General features: G+C 35.2%; 2 protein-coding genes and 1 long non-coding RNA gene across 4 annotated transcripts; all 3 read right to left on the bottom strand.

Moving 5' to 3' along the window:
• Positions 1–1989: 1989 nt before the first annotated feature.
• Positions 1990–3610, bottom strand: LOC111194040 (atypical chemokine receptor 2-like; the record flags this gene model as incomplete). Its single annotated transcript, XM_022676755.2, has 1 exon — positions 1990–3610. A coding segment is annotated over one exon (999 nt), but the record flags the coding sequence as incomplete, so codon positions are not given.
• A 3450-nt stretch (positions 3611–7060) lies between these two features.
• Positions 7061–12377, bottom strand: LOC111193078 (uncharacterized). Of its 2 annotated transcripts, none has more exons than XR_007423945.1 (5): positions 12032–12377; positions 11383–11416; positions 10816–10880; positions 9510–9866; positions 7061–7311 (listed from the first exon to the last, which is right to left on the bottom strand). It is a non-coding gene; the product is annotated as an uncharacterized LOC111193078 (long non-coding RNA). The 2 variants fall into 2 exon arrangements; XR_007423944.1 differs by having other exon boundaries at positions 7155–7311; positions 9514–9866.
• A 4580-nt stretch (positions 12378–16957) lies between these two features.
• LOC103042077 (perforin-1-like) lies at positions 16958–23573 on the bottom strand. Its single transcript, XM_022676723.2, has 3 exons — positions 23521–23573; positions 19601–20173; positions 16958–18169 (listed from the first exon to the last, which is right to left on the bottom strand). Exons 2-3 carry the CDS (start codon positions 20134–20136, stop codon positions 17152–17154), a joined length of 1554 nt encoding a protein of 517 aa, XP_022532444.2. The 5' UTR covers positions 20137–20173; positions 23521–23573; the 3' UTR covers positions 16958–17151.
• Between the last annotated feature and the right edge of the window lie 3671 nt (positions 23574–27244).

Here is a 27244-nt window from a genome sequence, read left to right as displayed (position 1 = left end):
CCACATGGATGTGCTATTCTGCTGTGTTTGGATGCTCATCTGAGAGTTATACACATAAAGATGACTTAAGAAGATCGGGTCACATTTGTGGTGAAATTAATCAAAGATCCAGATAATTTCTAGGAGTTTGTAAACTATTTTTTTTTTTCCTCAAAAATAAGTGTAGGATTTATTACAGTGTTTAGTACATTTAAAATGCAGCAAGAACTGCTTTAAAGTTAATAAAAATAAGCCAGATACGCCTTTTCACACTAATGCAAATATATATTTTAACACAGTTTAACAGAAGGAAACACGTACAAGCAGAATAGTAATGTGTATTTTTATTTTCATCAAAGTTGTCCATGCTCCCAGTCCCCTGCCCATGCACAACATTTATTTTATTTTTATTTTTTTTTCACAAAGTTAAAAAAAATATAACATTTTGAATCTTAAAAAAAATCTTCTGGAATGGTGATTATTGATGCCTCGGGAGTAATTGTGACTCTCACTTCATTAATGTAGAGATCAACTTTGTCACCGATGTTTCTCCTTAAATTGCTTAGTAGACATAACATAGCAAAAGTCAAAGATGCTTCTTTAGCAATTAATTTTGGGCATATCCATAAATTAATTTTAAATGCAAATTAGTTGTACTACATGTTGGTAAAAATTATCTTTTTGTCACATTTGGTTAAATGTATTTTGGGAATACCTATAGGTTAGTTTTAAGAATATATCATTTATAGTTTGTGTTAGTAAAATTATCATTTTGTCTTATTGTATTAGACTACAAAGTGCAGCAAAGAGGGATGACTATATAATAATCCAGGAAATTCCCTCTGACTAGTGAGTAATGATGAATATAGTGACAGCAGTGATGAGGAGTGACTGCCATGGAGATGAGGATAATAAAGAAGATGCAGAGACTCAGGATACTGACAGTTAAGATGATGAGGGCCAGAATGATGAAGAACAGGTTGTAGGGTGAGGTCAGTGGGATGAGGAAGCTGAGGAAAATATCAGCACCAGTGAAATTTTCAAGCCTGCCTGCACTCAACCCCGCAAATGTCTGGAAAGTCCTAGACAACGACTTGTCACCTTTTCTAGCATACAATGCAATATGTGCTCATGTATTTACATTAAAACTCAGATTGCTTAATTCTTCCAATAAGTTTACACTGTTTTATTTTGGGTGCTTAAATGCACATAGTCCACTGTAGTGAACATGTCTATAAATTCCTAAAAAATCACATTAAAAAAAAAATAAATAAATAAATAAATATATATATATATATATATATATATATATATATATATATATATATATATATATATATATATATATATATATATATATATATATATATTTGTTTTTGACATGCTCAAAGAAGACACAATGAAAAACATCTTGACTCAGGATTTCAGAATTCATGCATTAGGGTTAATGTGTGAGTTGAGTTTATACGCTTGCTTTTGTTATATTTGACTAATTAATTCTGAATTTTGAATTTGATACTGTGTATGAAAGGAGTATTATGCACTTATTAGTAATTGTATTAGTGATTGTAAAGTCAGCTCATGAAAAATAGAAGCAAAAACAAAAGTGTTGCGTTTATATTTAGGCTTTCATTTATATCTGAAAGGGACTTACATAATGCTAAATGAATCTGCCCGGTAGACTTTCTCAAGTAAAAAAAACTAATCAGTATTTAATTTCCATTACATTTTCTTTAGACAACAGTTTCACATCAAAATGTAACATTTGAAGGAGACCCTGAACAGTGATTAAAGGTGGTGGGATGACAATACAATACATTGTTCTCACACACAAACAAACACACACGATCTGTTTCAGCCTTTCAAATAGTATGAGTAATCTGAACAATCCAGTCCAATTTATTTTCATCATCATTGTTTTCCATAAGTCCATCATTTATGCACAAATATTTTTCATGTACAGTAAGTAACAAACAAATTAATTTTTGGTTTGACAGCTTGTAGGTGACCTTCAGATTTTTTTTACCATTATAACAAATCAAACACTATACAACTTGACATTATACAGTTATTGACTTGATGCAGAAGTAGCTTTTCAGCTTGCCAGAAAAACAAAAAAACAAAAAACAAAACACACCTGATTCAGTTAGTCATCCCGTTTACACCCCAGCATTGTGTTAAATCAGAAAAAAACATTACAATGTACAATGTGCCTCACATCCCATTCCGTCCACAGATTCCAGAGAATTCAGAAAACCTATAAAGGCGGCCACAAAGAAGATGATGTTCTGTTGATATGTTGCAGCATGTTTTGCTGGCAGGGCATGATGCCCTGATGCAAGTCTAAAAATGACTTGGCTCCGGCAACATGAAAAAGTACAAAAACATAAATTTCCCTCTATCAAACCTTGTGTTTACATAAATACACATTATACAATATTGATATAACAAAATGACATTTCAGCTTTGAGCATTCACACACCCTGCACAATCATCACAACACTTATTGCTATATTATATCTAATCTAATCAGTCCATGCTGCAGTGTGTTTAATAAAGCAGGGATTCACTAACATTAGCAGGTCTTGCTATGATTGCTTCTACAGTTTTTCAGTATCAGTTTTTTTCAGTATCAATCATCATTTAGTTCAGCAATCTGTGGTTGCTGGGCATCTGCTGGGATTTCGGTACAGGGAAGAATCTCCCTCAAACGTTTCCAGAATGTTTCTCTAGTAAAGGCGTAAAGCACTGGATTGATACAGCAGTGTGAAAAGGCCAGCATTGTGCAGACATAAAGTGCATAGTCTAGATTATCAGACATGTTACAGTCAGTAAAATCATTAATGTGGTAATAACTGCGGGACTGCAGAAACATCACAATGTTATAAGGAGCCCAGCCAATGAAGAAGAATATCACAATGCAGAGGATGACTCTTAGAAATCGATATACACGTACTCTGTCCAATGTCTTCGTCAGATTAAGTTTCTGACCAACTCTTATGTTGCAAAAACCAATTAGTAAAAAGGCCACCACAAATAAGCTGTTCTGTTGATACGTTGCAGCAAGTTTAGCTCCATTGCTGTTATGCATACAGTAAAGTCTGTTTGGATCATCAGTGTCAGATACGACTGAGCTTTGGAATAATGCTGGTACAGCTAAAGCAATGCTTATCACCCAAGATAGGAAAGTAGCTGCTCTAAAAAATGTCGTCAACATTAAAAAAACATGGAATACACGTAAGTAGTGCCAAAGGGAAATCATCATCATGAACACAATGCTGCTATAAAATCCAACAGAGAACACAAAGCTCACACCTTTACACATTACATCACCAAACGTCCAGCCCCAGATGAACTGACACGACCAGAACGGAAGTCCAGCAGTGAAGATCAGGTCAGATATTGCTAAGTTGCAGAGTAACCTGTATATCTGTGAATGCCAAGAATGTGGCAGGAACACAAGAACCAGTATGTTCCCCACCAGACTGAAGAGGACCACAAAGGAAAAGACCAGAGGAACCGCAATGGATCCGATTCTGGCCACATTTTGCTTGTCACATACTTCATCATATTCATAATTATATTCATATGAAGTATTTGCAGTTTCTTCACTTGAACTGTTTTCTGAAAACCAAAAAGAGCAAAGAACAGATTATATTCAGCGCTGTGTCAGGCTATAAGATTTGGGAAAACATTAATAAATATAACTTACTTTATTGTTCTAATGAACAGACTATATTATTATGATGTGATCCATAATATACAACATATATAATTAATACACACAGTAGCTGCAACCAGCTACAACACCAGCTACAACATTATCTAACATCATCTGGAAAAAATATGGCGGTTTAACTTCAGGCTCAAAAGCTTTAACCTTGCGATCCGCTCTGAGATGAGTACTTTCGTTTTCACTGTGACTTGTATACTCTGACGCTGTATGAAAAAGGAAGTACTATAGCCCTAAAGGCGAACATGAAAAAACGTTTTTGTTTGTCTTACACTTCCAGCAAAGAAAAAAAATCAGGGAGGCTAAGCTAAGAAGCACTAAATAATATAATACATAAAGAAGTAATAAATAAGATTGTTAAGTTTGTGGATCAAATGACAGACAGTCCTTTTACTGTAGTAGAGAACATAGGTTATGTAATTATCAAAAACGACTGGTATTTTTTTTTTTGAGCATTTTTGTAGTTTATTCAAAGATAAGTAAGAAAAAAATGAATGAATTTCAATGGACAGCTTTGCTCAAATGGTCCTCTCGTGCGTCAGCAGCTTACTTCGATGGCAAGTTTTGGAAGGCAAAGGTGGGAGTCTGCCTAAAGCTGTGCATACACTACACGACTTTGAAAAGACTCTGAAATGACTTTTAACAAACTGAAGTCTGACATCATCTCACATATAAAAACTAGTCACAGACTTTTTAGTTGCAGAGTAGTCACAGGCTAAGATTTTGCCAAGACTGGGGATCACTAACTGCAAGATTGCAACTAGATTCTTTCTGAGATTATTTCCCACCATGCTTCTGGTGGAGTTTACATGCAATACATATTACATATTAATCTAACGCGTTACTATTTCCAATCCAGTAATCAGATTAAAGTTACTTATTTAAGTCACTGTGCGTTACTCTCTCTCTCTCTCTCCACCTCATCTCCTCCACACACACACACACCGCTCCCTTACCCATTCCCCCTCCGCTCTTCCCCAATCACACGCGTCTCGCTTTCTCCCCTGTCTCTCTCTCTCGCGCTCGGCGTGTCTTTAGTTTCCGCCCGTTTTCGTTTTTCGCCAGTTCTCGGCGCCCTATCTCTTTATTAAAGCGTTTTTGCGGCCGCGTCCCAATTCACTAGCCATGGCAGCGGTCTGCCACAAATTTGATTGGCAGAGGAGAGCATTTAAAGATTTTACACCACACGTTCGCTGTGGCGCAGAGCGCACAATACCGTAAAGACAAGAAAAGTTCCGGTGCTTTAAATGAACACTGTCAGAATTAAATCTTTCTCAGTAGTTGGGTCCGGTATGGGTCCGTATTGGACAACGTCTGGGTCCGGACCCGGACCGCAGTCTGCAAATGTGTGATCCCTGGTCTAGACCATATACACGGTTCTGTTTTATAAACCACTCCTTGCTGCCCTGCAGAGAACAACAAGTTCAATGTTCAGTTTTACAGTGTTAAATATGTCAGGTCAAGAAAGACTTTCTTTATTTTATATATTTTTTATAAAAACAAGTATTTATGTTTAGTAAAATCAAGAAAGACCATATTTTATTTTTTTTATAAAAAAAATATTTATGTTAATTTTTTTATTTTTATAAAAAAAACCTTATTTTTTTAGGAAATAGTTCAACTTAATAGAGATAAATTGTTGATGTTAAAAATGCATTTTCCAATAAAGGGAGTATTGGCAAAACTGGTTATAATGTTTATGTTAAGGCGGCGGGAGGTGGTGTCTGCAGCTGCTGAAAGTAACTAATAAAGTAACTTGTAAAGTAACTTAGTTACTTTTAAAATCAAGTAATCCATAAAGTAACTAAGTTACTTTTTAAAGGAGTAATCAGTAATCAGTAATCGGATTACTTTTTCAAAGTAACTATACCATCACTGGAAACAAGCACCGAAATCTGGAGCTGTAAACTAGAAAATACACAAAAAACACTTGTAAACAATTAAAATAAAGGGTGGTCAGATATATCACTCATATACTATCTGTTTGTTCTTAGTCTATTTTGAGAGCGAACTCTCATGTACTATCTGTCCAGTCACCACCCCCCCCCCCCCCCCCCCCCCGCCCTTCTCAGCAGCAGATAGAGGCGGCGCTGCTCACTCACAACACTGTGAATACTTCTTGTGTCAAGAATCGAAGCACTGGAACATGACGTGTTTGTTGCAATGTGACTAGCAAAACCTGTATTTAAAAATTTCCACTCAAATCTGTGAACTGGCAAAACTGGCACTTTTTATAGAGAGGGAAGACAGAGAGAGAGAAAAGAAGGGGAAAAAAGAAGAAAATTCCATTGAACCTCTTAAAGGAGAACTCTGATGTAAAATTCACTTTGAGGGTAGTAAAACATGATAAAAAGTACTTACCTGTATGACGGCTGTAAAGGGGTATATTTTGCCTCCTAGCGTAGCAGCCGGCGCTAGGAAGCAGACTATGCGGAGTCTATGTATCTATGTCTATCATTATAAGTATTATAAGTACAGTGATTGTGACACCCGGAGCTGAAAGCTAGAGCTACGGGATGTTAACAGCCCAGATAGCAAAAAGCATTCTGGCCGGATCCGGGCCGAGTCTATCACAAGTTCCGCGCCGGATCCGTAAAACGGTTCTGGGCCGGGGTCCAGATGCACAACGGGCCAAAACCGTCACGGATCCGTTTTACGGAGTCAAAAAGATACTGGGCCAGCACCAGTCCAGACCAAGCGTTTCAGGTGTTCCTTTAGACCGAATATGGGCCGGATCCGCTTACCGTTACACTCGCTGGAACAGGTCCGTTACAGATCTGGACCAGATCTGGATCAGCCCCGGATTAGTTCCGTATTAGCTACGGCCAAGCCACGGCCTTTTCACGTTCCCCAGCCTACTTATTAATGATTATAATGACATATTTCAAAATAAAAGTAGTAAAGAAAGAGCACTAAGCTATTTGACTTCTTTTTTACATTGATAAATTAAAAGAGTTTAATACAGTACATTAAATTACAAATGCAATATTTAAATAATATAATAAAAAAAACATTAGTTGTAAATGCAATCCTTAATTAGGTTAGCTAAATGAAATACAATAATTATAAATGCAATACTTAATTAAGCTAATTAAATAAAATACCATAACTTATATATGCAATACTTAATTAAGCTAATTAATGAAAGTACCATCAGTTATAAATGCAATACTTAATTAAGCTAATTAAATAAAATACCATCACTTATAAATGCAATACTTAATTAAGCTAATTATATAAAATATCATCACTTATAAATGCAATATTAATTAAGCTAATTAAATAAAATACCATAACTTATATATGCAATACTTAATTAAGCTAATTAAAATAAAATACCATCACTTATAAATGCAATACTTAAGCTAATTAAATAAAATACCATCAGTTATAAATGCAATACTTAATTAAGCTACTTAAATAAAATTTGATTACAATTAAACAATTTATAAATCAACAGGCATTAATACAATTATTTTAATAATAAAATCATTTTTAATTCACATAATATAAACATGCAGACACAGACGTTTTTTGCAGCCAGCTGTGCCTCCACTGATGAGAGCATTCTTGGACACTTAACACCACTACAGTGCAGCCTATAAAAAAGACAAAATAAGAAAATATTTTATTTCAGAAACAGCAGAAAAGAAGTGGCTAGAAATGAATATAGCGTACTAAAATGACAAGTGTTTTTCATTTGACCAAATTTCTAAAAGATATATAAATGTCACAGCTGTATTTAATAGGGGCCAGCTAATTTTCATTTATACCATTTCACATAATAAATAATTACCATTTTACTGGAATTATGCACCCAAAATTAAAAGAAAGATAAATAAAGTGCACTTATAGCTTTGGGGTGCATTTCCCAAAAGCTTTGTAAGGCTAAGAACTTTGTTAACTCGTACTTAAAATTATATTGTATTTTATTTACAATAGAATATAAGTCAGCGGTTTTTGATAAATGCATTTGTTGTTGCAGTTGTAATTGTGTTTTTGCTAATAAAGCGGCCAGGTGATAAATGTTCAGGTTAACCCTCAAGCCCCCTTCAAATTTTGCACCCTCTGGACACGTTTGTGGTAAAAATGTACAAGCACCTAAAAAATGCTCTTAAGTCATTATACATCAATATTTTTTTTTTTTTACATAAAAAAACTTTTTTTTTTCATAAAATCACTTAATCAACTTCTGTTATACCCAAAACTACCAAACATTAAATAATTTTCAGGATTTTAACCCTTTAAATGACAGTTTAAATATTTTAACTATTGTTGTATTTTGGCAAAAAAAAAAAAAAAAAGAAAACACAAAAATTATTTTCCACAAAACAAACAGCAGACAAATGAGGCATTGGTGACTATTAGAGTCTTGGACATGTAAAAGATTAGCAACAAAATTGATTTGATTGCATTATTATTTTTTTACGTAGTGCCAGATTTTAATTTTGCACCCTCTGGACACCTTTGTTGCCAAAAATGTACATGCACAAAATCAGCAATAAAATACTCATATACATTTTTTTTTGCTATTTTTTCATAAATCACTTAATCAAATCCAGCCCTGATCAAAATGATCAAATATTTAATACATTCCAGGATTTTAACCCTTTAATTGACAGTTTAATTACATTCATGATTAATTATTCATTAAAAACCCCCACAAAAGTTGTACTATTTCTCATATAATAAATATTAGATGTATGGGGCATTGGTAGAATTTTTTTATGTAGTGTCAAATACTCCCTCTGAACACCTTCGTGGCCAAAAATGCCCCATTGACTTCCATTGAAAACACATTTTTTTTATCTCACTGTAATTACTGTATAAAATTATTAAACAGTTATTTAAATGGTTAAAATCCTGATTTATGAAAAAAAGCAAAACAATATTGATGTATAATGATTTAAGAGCAGTTTGTAGGTGTGTGTACATTTTTGCCATGAACATGTCCAGAGAGTGCAAAATGCGTCCAGAGAGTATGAATGACGTGAGAGTAAAAGACATTAGATTTCAAAAATTTAATGAAAAAGCAGGTTTTCTGCAAAAATGCATTCCCCTGGCTGCAACATAGCCAAAACGATCACCAAATGAAAAAAAAAGTTGAGTCAGTACATCAGTAGGTGGGCCCATTACATTCTCATTGAAGGCTAATGCATCCAACATTGATTTAAATGCTATTCTCAGTGGGCCCTGTTTCTTTTCAAAATAGATATTAAAGTCACCAACAATGATAACTCTGTCAGAGTTGAGAGCTACTGCAGCTAAAAAATATACTGAATTTCTTAGTGAATTTTGCATATGGTCCTGGAGGACGGTACATAGTTATCAGCAGGAATGAATGTTGGGTTTTGGTGGCAGTAGATGGGCCTGCGACTATAAGGTTAAACAGTTCAAATGACTTAGCTTCAAACTCTGTATTTTGATTTATTCCTATAACTGACGACTACACCACCACCCTGACCAGTCCTGCATGGGTAGATGAAATAGCTAGAACCTGGGGGGAGTGGACTCATTTAGAGCTAAATATCCATCAGTTTTAACCCATGTCTCATAGAGAGTGCATTGTCAATGATAATTTAACCTACAGTAACTGATTAAGGTGCCAGCGATCTTATATTTAACAGCCCCGATTTAATGTGGTTGTTGCTGTAACTCAGAAGGACAGACGAGTTTGTATTAATTCTAATGGAGTTGTTAAAACAGATTTTCCAGCTATTTTGATAACGTGTTTTATTTACACTATTATGAAGAATTGACATACAAATAGTACAAGCAGAAATACCAGCAAACAAACCTACTTGGCTGGTGTGACTGGGTAGAGACAGTCAGTCTCAGCGTAGCACCGCCTCGATGTTCACAGAGAGAAGCCTGTCTCTGTGGAACGGGGCCGGTCGCTCCCGAAAGCTCATCCCCACGTGGAGGGCGATGGTGCCGGGGTTCCTGCTTTGGCAATGCGCCCAAGGGAGCCGCTTGCCGACTACCAGCATGCAAGCATCTGGAAGACATGAAATTGTGCCATTACTCTTAGATACTTTTAAATGTCTAACAATTGAATCTCCTATAATGAGAGTACCGCCCTTGGTAGTTTTCCTCTGTGCTGGGGGAGGCGAGGGCTGAGGACCTCGAACCATTTTGCGGATACCAAATCCTGCTGAGAAAGTTGCAAATTAAATAAATTATTTTTAAAAAATCATAAATTGTGATTTCCGGATTTTTATTATGTCTGTCACGGTGGACATGCACCAAAGATGAAAATTTCAGACCCCTCAATGATTTATAAGTGAGAGAACTTGCCAAGTCGCAGGGTGTTCATTTTCCTCACTGTATATATGTGTGCCTCTAGGTCAACTCAGTTCCACAGAGTTCCACCATGTACCACCTAACTGCCCACTGATTTTATGCTACAGGTGGTTTCCTGCAGACAACTGGTGATGGTCACGGTCTTAGCAAGTGTGCAGACTCCAAGTCTGTGCATTCTGTAACCCAGTTGTTACTGCACCATACACACACTTATATGGAATTCCCAAGGAAATACAGGATTTACAGGAATTGCAAAGGGGAGGAGTCAACAAAGACGCTCTTTGAACCTTTTGCAAAGCTCTATGGGAAACACTTGAAGAACTGGCTCGTTCTTTTCTCACGTCATGCGTTAGTTTGTTTGTTATTCACTAAGATTGATCACTTTCAGGAAAAACACCCCTGTCCTATTTAGTGTGTCATGGTGACCATGTGTAATTACAGTGAGTCTGGAGAAATCCTGCAGTAGTTCTCTCCAGCTTAAAAAAAAGCAAAACATTTAAAACTGTTATTTTTAGTTTTCTAGTCAGGAATAGACAACTGATTAGGAATTATTTTAGTTCAAAAGGTGGCAATCATTTAAGATAAAGCAAAGGGATGAAAAGTAATGAAGTATTAGTACTTGGTTACTTTACTCAAGGGTATAGAGTTAGCACGGACACCAATATCCAGTGATTTTTTAAATGGTCCCCGCCAACAATTTGATTTGATAATTTGAACCTCGATCTGATAACGCCTGATGTAATTGTTATTATACGTAACAACACAAATGTTTTAAAAGGAAAGAAATGTATATTTCTTACCTTAACTACTCTATGTATAATGTCACTGCTCAGTGCATCAAGTACTGTTAGGATCCAGGCTGATCCTGCGAGGGGGAGATGCAGCAAGCGCAGACAGAAAACAATACACAAACTTAAAAGCTATTCTGAACTTCAAAATCACTGTTTCACTCCATTGAGGTGTAATACACTGAATAATATTCCTCTCATGTCTGATCTGACCTCCACGGTGTTGAAACGAGGCTGAGAAAGTTCTGATAGCAGGGCACGCAAATACTTACATAGCCTTGTTTTAACACAGTGGAGCCCAGATCAGACATGAGAGGACTTTTATTCTGTATATTACAGCTCAATGGAGTGGAACACTAATTTTTATGGTTGTAAATTTACTTCTTTAAAAATGTATATAAATTAATCAAGAAAATCTTACAGTGTCCCTTAAAGTTTTTAGTGCAGTGGCACAACAAACAATTAAAATAAGAAAGTGGATAAATGCTACATTAAGAGCAAACATATCAAATCAAACGTGTATCAACAGACTTAAAGTCAAAATTAATTACAGAACTGCTGGAAAATAGAATTAATTACCTTGTTAGGTGATTTGATGGGTAAATGATTACACCTAAAAAACAAACAAAACAAAATTACATTCAGTATTGTAAGTTAAGCATTTTCTTTTTTAAAATAAAGGCTGAACTTTAACTTACCATACATCAGATTTGCATCAGACTTTATGTATCCAGATTGAGTTATCCAAAAACTTATTTGCAAATAATGAACAAACTAAACTAAATGAGGCAAGTTTTGTAAACCTAACTATTAATCACTGTTGCAGCAACCTATACAAGGTGGAGCAGGAAAACGTCTGACGAGCTTTATTATAATTAAGCCCAAACACAACTATTTAAGGTTCTAAGAATAACTAAAGTTGTTTATTTTAATAAAAAAAAGGTGTGTTACTCGAGCAAAATGAGTTAACAGCGTTTATTTCAGCTAGTTAGCCTGGTTAGCTTAGCTAGTTATACTAGCTAATACTAGCATAACTAACTGGTATCGTTAACTGAAGCTTTTTGTCAATTTTGCCTACAAATTGACAACAATTAACATTAAATACACAAAAAAACAATTGATATTATCCAACATACACGTGATAAATCAACTTTAGCATATACAAGATTAAAAATGAGCAATAAATGTAATTAAATGACGCTGATAGCTAGTTAGCTAGTTAACTCACCTGAAGCGCAGATTCAGCAGATGTCAGTTGGTCCTCGCGCTGAGTTTGAATTTCTCCCGCTCCTGTGCCGCTCCGCCGATGCGGCCCGGATCCGCAAAACGACACTGAACTGACACTGAACTCACGTCTGGTATCTGACTCCGTGCCGAAGTCATATGGAAGGCGTGAAATGAGACGGACTGTTATGCGGATTTACCGTCAGTAAAACGGATCTGAACGTGAGTCACAATCATAACCCGAACCCGGAGTGAAGCCGGACCAGATCCACTAAACAGACCTGACTGTAGCGCGGATCTGCCGGAGGTAAAACGGATCCGGATCGGAGTAGTCTGCTATCAGGGTAGTGGTGTTTAATAAGCTTCTTGTGCACTTTTTAGGTAATTAGTGCCTTGATTTTAATGTCAGGGCTCTCTTCTACCAAAGAGGTGTGGAGCTACTTTGAGCCTGGATAACAGTGTACAAAATGAAATAAATATGCCCCGATACATGCTGGGTAAAATGCACAAAAATTGCTGATTTCAGAAAACTGTGGGAAAAGTGAGGTGTGCTATTCAACAAAGGTAAGTACTTTTTTTTTATCATGTTTTATGTATCCCATAAGGGCAGCACATGCCTGTAGGACATTTCCAAGATCAGCCAGTACCTCTTGACCTTCAAGGACGATACCAATACCATCGTAGCCTTCATCCTCTGTTGCACCCTCTTTCTTCACTATGAAGATGTTCATGATGTGCTGTGAAATATCGACCTCACCCTCATCCTGTTAAAAATGAAAAACACATAATGTAGATGGTTATCTACATAAAAAAAAAATATTAAAGACATACTTTGTCCTTAAATTAACTAGGGTTGCTAAACTTTAACATTCTACTGATCACATCAGCCTGGCAGGGTCACCTACACAGGTTCTATAAGCCTCGTCTCAATTTTTAGTTCAATGATTTCACCCCTTCTCCTTCTAACTCTTTTCTAAGGGGTCAGGGTTCAAAATTAAAAACAGGATTGGGCCTTAGTCTAAAAAATAGGAATGCACAATTTATTGGCAGATAATAATATTTTCCTATTTATTGGAAAATAATATCTTACTTTAAATCACTTGTTAAACATGTTGTTCTTAGGGCTATTAACAGTGGTTTAGATTGGGTTACAGCAGACCTGGGCATTGTATGGCCAGTGGGCCACAACTGGCCCTCTGACTATCTCTGACCAGCCCGTGCGAGATTGTTGGTAAGTTAGAAGGGAAAAGTAAATCTATTAGCACCGAAAACCTTTGAACGCATCTAAATGGTGTACTACGGTAGTGTATTACGGTTGTCTTTTACGTAGGTTTGCGCTTCTTCTGCAGAGACTGAAAATGGAACAAACATTTGTTTTACAGCTAAATAAACAGAATTTAACCAGGTCTAAACTACCAATATACACCAAAAACAACTATCTGTAAAAGTGCAATATTTTAAAAATGACCTATATAGAAAAAGAGTGCTATAAACTAAGCAAATCAAACAGCACCACAAAAGTCTTAAAGAACATTTATTGTGTTCATTATGTATGTTTCCAGTAATAATACTGAAAAATAAGACAGCTTTTCAACCTTAATGCACTTCTCTAAGCCCAAAAGAGGCCAGATTTCTCTCACTGAGCTAAAAAAAGAACTGAGGTAGAGCAAACGTACAAATGCATTTATTGCTTTTTATTGTATGAAGTTAAGTGATGCTGGTCTTTTGAAAAACTTGTTGTGTAGCTATTAATGCTAATAGTTTTTAAACACTTTCATTTTCAGAACTTTTCATAAACGTTAAATATTTATATAATTATGTGCTCAACATTTTCATTGAATCGCTGAAAAGGTTTAATTTACTGTTCATTATTAAGTTAAAGTTATGCTGGTCTTTGAAAAACATGCTATTTTATGTTAGGTTGTGGTGCTAGTCAAAACAATGTTAAATGTTCACAGTTTTCTAAACGGAAGCATCACATGTTTATTAAATAATTATATAATGCACCACATTTTAATTTATTATTGTACTGTTTCATTTACTTTTTTTTGTATATATATATATAAATGGTTATTATAAATGCTGCATAGCCCTACAGTATACATGTATTGTGCAGAACCTCTAGTACAGTACTACCCCAAATGGTGCTTAGTTCACTGTAATGTCAATCACTGCAGATTTTACTTACAAAGTGTTTTATGAGCAGGCCATGTTCCCCTCACATACTCCACCTGGCAGCGAAGGACTACTTCTCTTCGGCTGTAGGCAGTGACTGACAATATGGCATGCCCATTTGAAAAATGGATTTTGGAATGCCAATGAATGGATTAAAATAATATGCTTACACATTTAATCAGTCTCTAATATTCTGCCAGGCAGCTTCTTTGGCTTTATTAATACAAGAAGTGTTGACGTTCCTTGTAATTATGTCTTTATATTCGTCAAACAGATTTATAAGTAACTTCTGTTCAGCAGGAGAGAAAAAAGCAGCGCGTTCCTTCACCTCTTTTAACATTTTTCTCGGCTTTTCAGGGCTCGATTACTGAGGCTGTTTAAGTACCGTGTGCAAAAGTATGGATTTCATTAGTGGAATGGAACTAGCTGGAAGTGACTTGTGTGGCTAACTCAGGCTTACTCAAATAAGCGCCGCTTTTTTAAGCTTGCTCCAGCGGAGTTTTTGAAAAGCTCCGTTTTCAGTGACCGAAAACCTCCGTTTTTTAAAATACCCGGGTTCGTGTGGACGGGGCCTCAGTCTGCTGGACCAGTCAGAGCCTCCTGAACGTTGGTTTATTTTTTAAATAAATTAAACATCAACCTATTTCATCAGCTGAGCCTTCTTAGAAGTTGTTGACAAGACAATTAAATGTAAATGTTGCAGGAAAAGGAAACAAATTCCAAAGATCCAGCAATAATCAGTCATTAAATAATTGATTAATTTAAACTGAATGGAACACAGCTGAATGTCTCACAGAATGAACTTTGTATGAATTTTTGACAGTAAATGTATTGTTCTTTGTGTGTCATGTACGTAGTATGTAATATGTATTGATTTTGTTCTATTTGAATAGGTTCTAATATATTTAGACACATTTTGGCTGACTTATTGACATTACCGACTTATCTTTCAGGATAGGCATAAACTGGAAATAATATTTGCTGACCTTAATATTGCCTAACATGTTTAATAAGCAAGAAGAGCCTATTATAGTGAATGAGTTAATATGTTGGCTACTGTTTATACAGTGTTTTATTTGACTGGAATTTATTTATTTAAAATATTTATATTTAACATGTTTATACTTTAGTTCCAATGTCAGATTATTCTTGATATTCAAATGTTCATTGCTTTTTAAATTGGTATGACTGCATTTTATGCTTTTGTCTTATCATTTAGTTGTATAATTTATGGCAGTTAGTTTAAAACACTATGCTTAAAACTGTTCTCGTGAATAAATAAAAATTAATTGCAATATGTAAATATAAAAAAATGATTTCTGTGTAGTCTGAAGCCTTAAAAACATAATAAATAGTCAAAGATATAAAACAACCTTATGTATTTTTTTTAATTATGAAGCCCAAAAGACACAGTATTCTGATAATAAAAGAAGAAAGAATAGTTAGTAAACGAATTGTTTACAGAATGATTGCATTGATAACTATGATGGGAACTAAATAGTAATACCACAAGGTTGACTATGAGTGTCATTTTATTAGAAATATACATTCAATTTCAAGTACATGCAATTGGAAATTTTAATTTAAAAAGACATTTTCTTTACAAAAACAGTACATCAAATTTAAAATTTCAATAATTGAAAGATTTTCAGGTAGCAGTCACATAATTAAATGTTTGCAGAATTTGTACACGTTCTACAAGTTGACAACAAACCCTAAACCTTATTATCTATTATTTTACGGAGTATAATGTAAAGTAGTAGTAGTAAAAGAGCTCAAACATTCTTAAAATTTAATTGTTATTATGATTATATTAGTTTCATTGATGTTTGGGGTAGCCATACAATTCGGTTGTATAAAAAAGTCTAGATTAATGTGTTTGTGACATTGGTACCTAAATTACATACAACTAACAAATTAAAACATACATTTATATAATGGCAGTCTACATCAGCTAGAGATAAATGCTAAATAACATATGGAGATTCTTTTAAATGTACTATTTTCTTGAACTAGTCTCTTTTAAGGGCGGCACGGTGGCGCAGTGGGTAGCACTTCCGCCTCACAGCAAGACAGCCTGGGTTCGATTCCCGGCTGGGGCGACCCGGGTCTTTCTGTGTGGAGTTTGCACGTTCTCCCCGTGTCTGCGTGGGTTTCCTCCGGGTGCACCGGTTTCCTCTCACAGTCCAAAGACGGCACGTTAGGCTGATTGGATGTCAGAAACAAATTGCCCCCTAGGTGTGAGTGTGTGAGTGAATCTGAGTGTCTGTCTGTATCTGTCTGCCCTGCGATGGATTGGCGGCCTGTCCAGGGTGTATCCTGCCCTCTGCCCGATGCTGGCTGGGATAGGCTCCAGCACCCGCCCCCCCCCCCCCTCCCCCCCACGACCCTCAATGGATAAAGCGGTTGATAATGACTTGACTTGACTTGACTTGACTTGACTTGACTTGACTTGACTTGACTTGACTAGTCTCTTTTAAGCATCTTTTCTTTGCTGAAACTTCATCCATTCATCCATTTTATTTTTCAATTGCGATCAGTTTTTTGCGAAGGGAGGGAGAGAAAGAACGTGTGTGCGCTGGGTAGTTTGGGCAATTCTCTCCTGTGGGAAGTAGCTGTAGATTTGCAGAAAAAGTCACTAGATTTGTTGCAACCTGCTAGAGACGTCTAACAAGGTGACAAAATGGCTAAGTTGGTGACAAGTTAGTGTGCAAGCAACAACTGTTGTTGTTGTGGGAAAAAGTATTGGATGTTGCAGTGCATGCTGGGGATTGTAGTGCAGCAGAAATGGGCTAACAATAAGAGTACCAAAGCTATGTTGCGAGAGGGACTGGATTGTGGAAAGTTAAGCTCTTATGGGAGTAGCTTTGTTGGTGCTAATATACAATGGCGACTGAACTTTTTTTTTTGTTTTTGTGTTTGTTTTAGGAAAATAACCAACATGAGTCACTATGGTTTAGGCCAGTAGATGTTACAGGTAGGTCCAGTCAAGTGCTGGTCACAGTGCAGTTCGTAAGAAAACTCAAAGCCTCCACGATTGAGTCCACAGGCGTGCCGATGCTTTCCAGTTCTCACGCTCACAGAGCATCCTCCCAGGTGGTCATCATAGCGGACATCTTTATCCCATACCTCTAATCTCAGGCGGCCACCGCTGTACACGTTTCCGAGGTCATATCTCAGGTTCCACCATGGGTCGTTGGATCTGATCCAGTGCGTCTGTCTGAATTGTCCTTCATACCACACTTTGACGTAGCCCTCAGTTTTGCCCACTGGATCACCTTTAAGACCCCAAGCTCTAATCACGGTTACCGACATCCACCCTCTCTGGCTGTTGAAGGGACAGCAGTTTGGCGAAAGGTTGGGTTGGTTCCCAGCGCAGCGCGGAGGCGACGTTATCGTTTTCCCGTTATCTTTGATGTACTGAGTTACAGCAGTTTGGAGGTTTCTTTGCACATCTGGATCATCTGCAAGCTCATGTAGAGGGAAGACAGAGTAGGATATGACGTCTGGAGTCTTCTTGAGGCTGCCGAGCCAAGAGTTGAAGCCTCTAGAGTTGTTGGTGGTCAGTGAAACCTCTCCAAGCCATCCGTTTCCTCCAGAAACCTTGGTCATGTGGTTCATAAGACCTTCACTGTAGCTCGTAACACTGTCTTGGTTTGACAAGATTTTCTTACAGTTGGATCCTAGAATGGAGACATCAGCTAACCCAAGCCCTACATTTAGACCCACGTTCAAACAGTCCTTCACCTGACTGGTGGAGACCTTGTTGAGGGTTGCCAAACAGGTACGAATGGAGGTCACTCTTTTGAACTTCCCACCGAGGTTAACCTGGCGGATGTAGTGGGTACCGTAGATGTCAATTAAGCGGCGGTACTGCTGCTTTGCTTCTGCTGTGTAATTTATGGGAAGAGAGAGGAGATGCTGGTGGAACTCTGAACTGAGAGTAGGTTGGTTTGGAACTCGAGAACTGCAAGAAAGCAGAGCAAAAATTTGGATTTAACAACTTGTCCATTGTTGTAAGCTTGTTTATGATATGATCTATCATTCTTGACTTAAAACAAGATATAAAACTAACCTTTATGTTTAGCCTTTCTTACATTTGTGAAATCTGTCTACACCAATTGTCATCTAATGGAAGGTCTACCACCCTACAGGTTTCACATCCAACACAGATCTAGCTCACCTTATTTAGCTAATCCCATACTTCTGAATGCTGTAATTTAATAAATGAGGTGGTCAAGTAGGGTTGAAGCCATGGACACCATACCAATGGACGTACGAGCATTTGCTCCTCCATTTTTTAAAGTTACATTAAACTGAACAATTTACAGTGTTCACTCATTCATTGTCTTAATGTTAAAGTGTACAGTATGTGAAAGTTTAGTATGTGCAGGAAAGATTCCCCACCCTGTATTAATAAAGTTTAAGCATATATATCTACAAATATATCTACATATATTTTATAATTACATGCCTCATATATTGTACATTATTATGGGCTGGTTTCCCAACACATTTGCCTTCAAACATTGTTGGAAACAAGTTTCCTCTAGAACAAGGACTAATCCCTGTTCATTAAACTAACTCTGGGTATATGTAAATATATAATGTTAACCTAACTGTACTGACCAAAACTTAACCTCAGAATCCAAAAATAAATAAATTTGATTGGCTTCAAAAAAGAAATACCACATTTTTCGCGCCATAAGGTGCACTTAAAACACTTTAATTTTTTTCATTTTTTTCATTAATTTTTTTAATGATTATGCTACACTGCAGATTTTTTTTCATTTTCAAGTCATCATATTTTTTTAAATATTCAACTGAATATTATTCAACTTGTTTTTTGATCTACTAAAAGTGTCTTGATGTATTGGCAGATAATTTTGCTGAATTCAGAAAATAACAGATTTTTTTTTTTATTAAAAAAACAAGAAAACAAGCAAACATATCTGCCAAGAGACTTTCAGTAGATCAAATTACTTAAAACAAGGAGAAATAAGTTAGAATTGAGTTCAATATTAAAAATAAGAAATTTCAGACATTTTAGTTTAGTTCAATTGCTAAAATTTCAATTTCTGGTGTGTAGCAAACTATTATAAATATAAATTGTAAAAAATAATTGTATTTAAACAATTACCACAACAATTATTAATCACTGTATAATATATAGTACTATAGCTGTCTAAATCTCATCCATCTATAAACCAACACTATCTGAAGAAGATCCACTATTTAACCATTAGTTCACACCTAGAAAAAAAAAAATGACAGCAGCCACTTCTGGCTCATTATTCCGGGTGGTATGTGGGTCACTAAAATGCCAAATGTGCTCCAATCCATTATTTGATATTTGAATTCGCTTCAGGACATTTTCAGGACAGTAAAAGTCACTCACCTGTAGTGAGTGCAGCTCAGCTGATGGGAGGAGAAGTACGTCTTGTCCACTGTTAATCTGGAGGTTGCGAATGACGCCTCTTCAGACTTGCTGCCTCCCAGCTGCAGTCCAACATCCTTCAGGTTCAAGCCCACCTTCCAGTCGTTCTCAATCATCGAGGTAGAACTTTCCAGAAGAGAACTGACCGAGGAGAAGACCGCACCGGAGATCTGAAGGTTGCATCTATTGATGGCGCGCCAGTCCAGCACAGACAGAGGAAGTTTCTGAAGCTCGCCGCCCATGAAGGGGTTCTCGCACAAGGTGCAGGAGTTAGTAGGAGTCAGGAAGGTCTGCACATCACTGACATACGCTCCTTTACGCTGAAGAGTGACCACGTCAAAGCCCTCACCAACCAGGTTATGACCAGGAACAAAAGGAGCTTTCAGACACTCCTGTAGACCCGCCGTCCTACAGCCTGATGAACCCTGAGAGAGGAGAAGAAGAACCAGGGCACAGTAGCTAAGCCAGAACTTCTGGAATAACTGTACTGGAGGCATTTCTGTTCTTGATCATTCACGTCCTGATGTCTTTGATCTGTTTCAAAGAGAAGAAAATACAAAAACGACAAAAATAATGATTGTTAAATAAAAAAAAACAGTTCATATAAAACAAAATAAAAACGAAATAAATACCTAACATTTCTTTTATTGTCTGTTAAAACCCGTAGAACCTGGCAGACAGATTTTACACCCAAAATCGCACCTTGTATTCTCAGCTTAATTACTCAGGAATCCCTTCACACATAAACATAATCCATATATGGTTAGAAAGGGCGGAATTTTCTATTTCTAAAAAACAATAAATTACATCCCAGTGCGGTAAAGCATCCATTGGGATACCACCTAAATCAGGGGTGTCCAAACTTTTTTTGTTTGGGGCCAGAAGGAGAAATATATTTGAAGTCACGGGGCAAAGACTCTATAATAAAACAAATAATGAAATATACCACTTTAAATAATACATTTTCCTGATTACTTTCATTTACACATCATTTTACTTGACTTACAATCTTTATCTTTGACAGTGTTGTGTAAATTAAGATTTTTAAATTGATGTTTCATTTCATGATGTCTCTTAATATTAAACTATAAAAAATATTAAACCTTAATTACTTTTAGACTCTTTGGTACGTTTTTCTGCGCTACAACTTCACCCTCTCTGCTTTTAGACTCGTTTGCCCGTTTTTCTGTGCTACAACTGAGCACTCTCTCTGCTTTTAGACTCTTTGGCCTGTTTTTCTGCGCTAAAACTGCGCAGTCTCTCCGCTTTTAGACTTGTTTGCCCATTTTTCTGTGCTACAACTGCGCACCCTCTCCGCTTTTAGACTCTTTGGCCCGTTTCTGATACCTAGCGTTCAAACTTTGAATCTCACATTATAAAAACCTGCTTAACAGCGGGCCAACTTTCATTCTATTTCTAAAATACAGTAGTTTGGACACTCCTGACCTAAATAATTCATCCATTCATTCATTCATTCATTCAACGTCTGGAAGACGTTACAGGTCACTGTCAACCAAATCTGTCAGATTTAAAAATAGTTTTTTCCCAACCGCTGTACGCTTACTAAACCAGGTTTAACTGTTTATGTATGTATTTGCCTATTCACTGTTATGTGTTGTTTGTTGTTTTGATACAGACAGAGATGTGAGCATGTTATGTTATGCTGTACCGTAAGTAAATTCCACCAACTTGTTGTGTGGTCATTAATAATAAATGAATGAAATGAATGAATGAAAGTACCTGCGCTCAAACTAAAGCTAGATATGGCACTGCTTTTTTTTTTTTTGTTTTTTTTTTACTAGTTTTTACTTTACTTACACATTTTTACTAAGTAATTATTTTGCACCAAAGATTTTTATTTAATTAGTTCAAAACGTTTACATTTTTGTAAATAGTTTTCTTTGTGTGTCCTGTATAAAAGTGTTTTCTCATCATTTTGTGGAATAACTCTTTGTTTTAATAATTGTTGTTTTGGAGTAAAATATTTGGCGACTGGAGTAAAAGAGATCAGGGCATGTGGCTGTATGATATAATTACTGATATAGTTATAGTTAAGACCTGAAAGAGGAACTGACAAAAACGAAGAAAAAACACACCAAAACAGACTAGGAATCAAAGGGTTAAATACCATAGAAAAGTTAAGTCCTCTTAAGTCTATGTATTCCACATCTGTTTTTAAATGAAAGAACAAACAGGATTCATCACTTCCACATCCAAGCTGCAGTCAAGCCTACTATAAATTGTTGGTATCTTATCTTTAATGAGCTTCTTTAATTGATAACAAGATATACCAGGCTACTTTTTCTATCACTTGACCTGAGAGATTTTCTCTAATCTTATCCTAATAAATACAGTCCTATATAGAAATATTTTGGCTTAAAAATATATAAGTATTTTTTTCTAAAATTGGAGCTACATAGACTGTGGATGTTTCCATAAAGTTAGTTTTTTTTCTAACTGGGAATTTTTTGGGATAAATATTCTAATATTGCTGTGATGTCAATTCTTCTAAATGAAACCTTGAAAAAACATTGCTGAAAATTTCTATAATGTTCTTTGTTGGGTTGATAAATTCTCTTAACAGGCTTTATACACACAGTATATATATATATATATAGTTGTTGTCCAATGAAATACTAGTATCTCCATTTTTGTTGATTTTTAGTTTACTGCATAATTTTAACAGACAAACTGTCCCTTACACTGTGCCAAAATGTCTTGATGAACGGACCAATAGAAACTCTTTAAAATGACCTGAAATAAACTCTTTTAACATTGACTTCTATTGAAAGTTAAGAAGGTTTTGTTTCTCTCCTGTAAGGTGGCTGTTTTGCAGATACTTGTTTCTCATTGGAGAGGGACTATATACAGTCACTAAAATATTCATTTTGAAATGAAGTACAGAAAAGTTTTTTAATTTTATATTTTTTATTCATTATATTTTTACAGTTGCAAATTTACTTTAATATTATAATATATTGTCTATTACAATTGCAATTAGGATTTTCAGTAACTTTTTTTAATCAAATGTAAAAACCTTTTTATGTAATGCTTGAATAGATAACCCTCACGATTTAAGCACATAATGTGATATCAGGCAGAAAATGTACAAAAAATGCTGGAATTTTAAGTGGATAATATTTCAATTTCAGTGTCTAACAACATTTACTACCCTATTTAAAAATACGTCCTATTAAAATCATAAGTCTATGTATTACACATCTGTTTTTAAATGAAAGAAAAAAACAGGATTCAACACTTCCACATCCAATATGCCATTAGCCTTCCTATAAAATGTTGGTATCTTATCTTTCATGTGTTTCTTTAATTGATAACAAAAGATACCAGGCTAATCTTTCTAACACTTTCTAACACTTGACCTGAGAGATTTTCTCTAATCTCAAACCTTTTTATGTAATGCTTGAATAGATAACCCTCAAGATTTAAGCATATAGTGTAATATCAGGCAGAAAATGTACAAAAAATGCAGGAATTTTAAGTGTATAATATTTCAATTTCAGTGTCCAACAACATTTACTACCCTATTTAAAAATATAAAAAATAAAATAAAATAAAAATTTCTACCTCACAGCAAAGAGGCTTCACTGTGCATCTTGGCTTGGATGTTTAACAAATTGAGTGCATGCATAATAAATGTCCTTTATAGAAATATAACTGACTTTAGATATATATTTAAGGATTTAATTTGCATGTAAAAATATGGAAAACAGTTAACTCATCCTAGCCATTCATGTATAGAAAAAAACTGTATTTTTACATTTTAAATTTCCCTACAGATATATATATATATATATATATATATATATATATATATTATATCATAATAATAGAAAATGTAATAGATGTTAAAGAAATCTCACCAGTATTCTTTCCTAGATATGGATTGCAGCTCCTTTCCTTTAACTCTTTTCTTTATGCAGCTTTTATCCCCTCACTGCAGCCCATTTATATACTGTGAATAACTTCCTCCTTCCCACATTTTACTGGAACTAAAACCTAATTAGTAACTTAACTCTTAGATATGCACAGCAAGGGTTTTTCTTAATTACTTAATATTTACCTGATGGATTTCCTTATTATGCATCATTACATTAGTTAAGAGGAGCTGATATAACACACAATATGATAAATGCATGTGAATAAAATTGTATAATAAATGATATAATAGAAATAATAAATACAAAGCTTTGAGAATATGGGTTTTATATTAAATAAATATAAGGGTTTTTGCCCATTAATACCATTGGTAACATGCTATATAAGATGCTATACTAATTTTTTTACGAAAAAAAAAAAAAAAAAACTTCCAAAGTCAGTTTAATTCTTTTTTTTTTTTTTTTTTTTTGTAAATATGCATTGAAACAGTTATGTGTTAAATCGAGTTGCTATGGTTTAATATTACATTAATGCATTATTTTTCAAGAAGAAAGCTTATTCTGTGTATACATAAAATATATTTACTCAAATAAAACATTCTTGTAAGGATCCCAACCATTTTTTTTTCTTCTCATTTTTCTCAAATTTCACTTTTAATTTAATTTATGACCTAAAATTCTTCCATAATAAGGTGGTGGTGACAAGTACCAGGATATAAAATGTATTTTGTATCTAGACGTTTTATCAATTTATTTTAATTTGATCTCTTACCAAACACACTGCACATATAAAAAAAGTAATTTATCAGCTATTAAGCAACATACAGTCTTATCCAATCAAAAGCCTTCTCCATCTCCATTTTGTAAACATTATGTACATCTGGCAGGTTTTCTTTACATTCTTTACATGATAAACTGACCAATAGAAATGGCTTGGAATTAAATCTTTCCAATTTAACCTCCCCTAAAGGCTAAGAAGGTTTTTCCTTTTCATGTAAAGTTACTGTTTTGGTAAAATATAAAACAAAGATGATTAATACCAATATACAGCTCTGAAAAAAAAAATAAGAGACCACTTAAAAATGATGAGTTTCTTTACTTTTACCAAATTGAAAACCTCTGGAATATAATCAAGAGGAAGATGGATGATTATACAAGCCATCAAACCAAGCTGAACTGCTTGAATTGTTGCACCAGGAGTGCAGGCATAAAGTTATCCAAAAGCAGTGTGTAAGACTGGTGGAGAAGAACATGCCAAGATGCATGAAAACTGTGATAAAAAACCATGGTTATTACACCAAATATTGTTTTTTGAACTCTTAAAACTTTGTGAATATGAACTTGTTTTCTTTGCATTATTTGAGGTCTGAAAGCTATGTGTCTTATTTGTTATTTCAGCCATTTCTCATTTTCTGCAAATAAATGCTCTAAATGACAATATTTTTATCAGGAATCTAGGAGAAATATTGTCCGTAGTTTATAGAATAAAACACCAAAGTTCATTTTACTCAAACATATACCTCTAAATAGCAAAGCAGAGAAACTGATTCAGAAACTGAAGTGGTCTCTTAATATTTTCCAGCTGTATATCATCACTGTCCAATAAAAAAACAAGTATTTCCAAGTATTTTCGTTGAGTTTTTAACAAACCAAATTTCCCTTACACTGTGTCAAAATTCCTTTATGAATGGACCAATAGAATTGATCTAAAATCACATGAAATAAATAGTTTTTATATTGATTTCCATCGAAAGTTAAGAAGGTTTTATCTCTCTCTAAGTTTTTAAAGTAAAGTTGCTGTTTTTGAAATACTTGTTTTTCATAGGACACAAACTATATAATTAAATGCCATTTTCAATTTTCAGATTTTCTTATCCTGATCAACCCATCATCAGTCCTCTCAGCTTACCTACTTTATTTCCTTGTCTCTTACACTTCTCTTATGCAGTTACTGTATTAGATTTGCATAATTCTGGAGGAAATGCGACATCAAACGAGTGACCGTGTTCTGATTTTATACATTTATTGCAGGACTTTGAAAGTCACTTTATCTCTCAGTAGTATAAGACTGAGGGTGTTTTGACCAGCATGTAACAACAGCTAGTTACTAATTACAAAAAATAACTCTAAAATAATCTCTTGCGACAATCTCACTTCACACTGACAGTTCCAGTGAAGTTGTAAATAAAGTTTGACCTGACTGTTCTGGATGAGCGTATGCACCATGCTCTGAAGCTTGTTAATGTGCAAAGTCTGTAATCTGAGTGTTGCATGGATTGAATCAGCAGCAATTGTGTTGATATAACCATAGAAATAATTATGTACATCTGCCCAAATCTGAATAAACAGATGAGAGAGCAAAATCATTGAGCGGACCTCAATGAGAGCTATTATTCACAAATGGAGAAAATATGGAACACTGACTAATCTTCCCAGGAGTGGCCAGCAGACCAAAATTATTCCTGCTTTAGGGTCTGAATAATTTGTTATAAAAGATGGAACCAGGAATTCTGCTGTTTACCAGACAATTCTAAAAGGAGAATGTCACCTCAAGCTCATAAGTCCACCTCTAAATTGTTTAATTGCCGTTCATGTTGGAAAACCCTCCAATGTTGCTAAATTAAAACAATTCTGTAAAGAAGAGTGGACCAAAATGTGAAAGACTCATTGCCAGTTATCAGTAAAGCTTGATTGCAGTTGTTGCCGCAACCGAGTGGCACAACCAAGTTATTAGATTTAGGGGACAACCCTTTTTAACACACAGCAAGATTGGTTTATATCCCTTTTTCTTTAATAAATAAAATGATCATTCAAAAAGTGCTTTATTTGTCTGATATTAAAGTTTGTTTGATAATAGGGACAATATGAGCATGACCAAAAAGCAAAAAAAAAGAAATTTGTAGGGGAGGGGGAATACTTTTTCATGCCTCTGTATACATATATACACATTATAGTACACAGTGCGTATTGTTCTACAAAAGCAGTTCCATTTATGGCACTTAGCTGACATTTTTGTCCAAAGTGATTTACAGTGTCATTTCTATTACAGAGCTGGACCAAAGTAGTGTTAGGAGTCTTGCCCAAGGACTCCTAAGGATTGGTGTAGTGCAGCATTCAGTCACCCAGACCGGGAATTGAACCCCAGTCTCCCACATGATCTGGTAACTCTACTCACAAACAGGCAGTGGTAGTGGTGTTATCCACGGCACCAAACCAACCACACAAGTACATAAGATGGTTAAGTAGGTTGGTTAGAGTTCAGAATGTATCTTATCTGAACTGCTAGCATGACCAATCTGAGCAAGGCTCATCTCTGGGAATATAGAAGAACCTTTTCTCACCTACATCAATACTGTATATTCCCACACAGCACTGATGCTGAGAACAAATATTTTCTATATGGTTTAAAGCTGGACTCTCATCAGCCCTCAACCTGATAATTAATACATTTACTGTGTTTACTGTAAACATGACTGATTGATTTTTCTTAAAATCAGTAACACAAGGACTTTATTTTGGTCATTTTGACAGTGACATGCTCATAATAAGACAAATGCTTACTTTTCTGTCATAAACAAATGGTTTTGAGTGACTTACAGACTGTGATTTGCTGATAAACCGCTGTACTCGTGTGAATGTATAAATAATATATTTATGTAACAGTGGCTCCCCCTCCTGGTCTCAGCTGGTTTTACACAGGGTCAGGCTA

The sequence above is a fragment of the Astyanax mexicanus genome, chromosome 13 (assembly GCF_023375975.1).
Source record: "Astyanax mexicanus isolate ESR-SI-001 chromosome 13, AstMex3_surface, whole genome shotgun sequence".
NCBI classification, from domain to species: Eukaryota; Metazoa; Chordata; class Actinopteri; order Characiformes; family Acestrorhamphidae; genus Astyanax; species Astyanax mexicanus.
The sequence above is the reverse complement of the archived record's forward strand: the minus strand, read 5'-3'. Positions and strand labels throughout refer to the sequence as shown.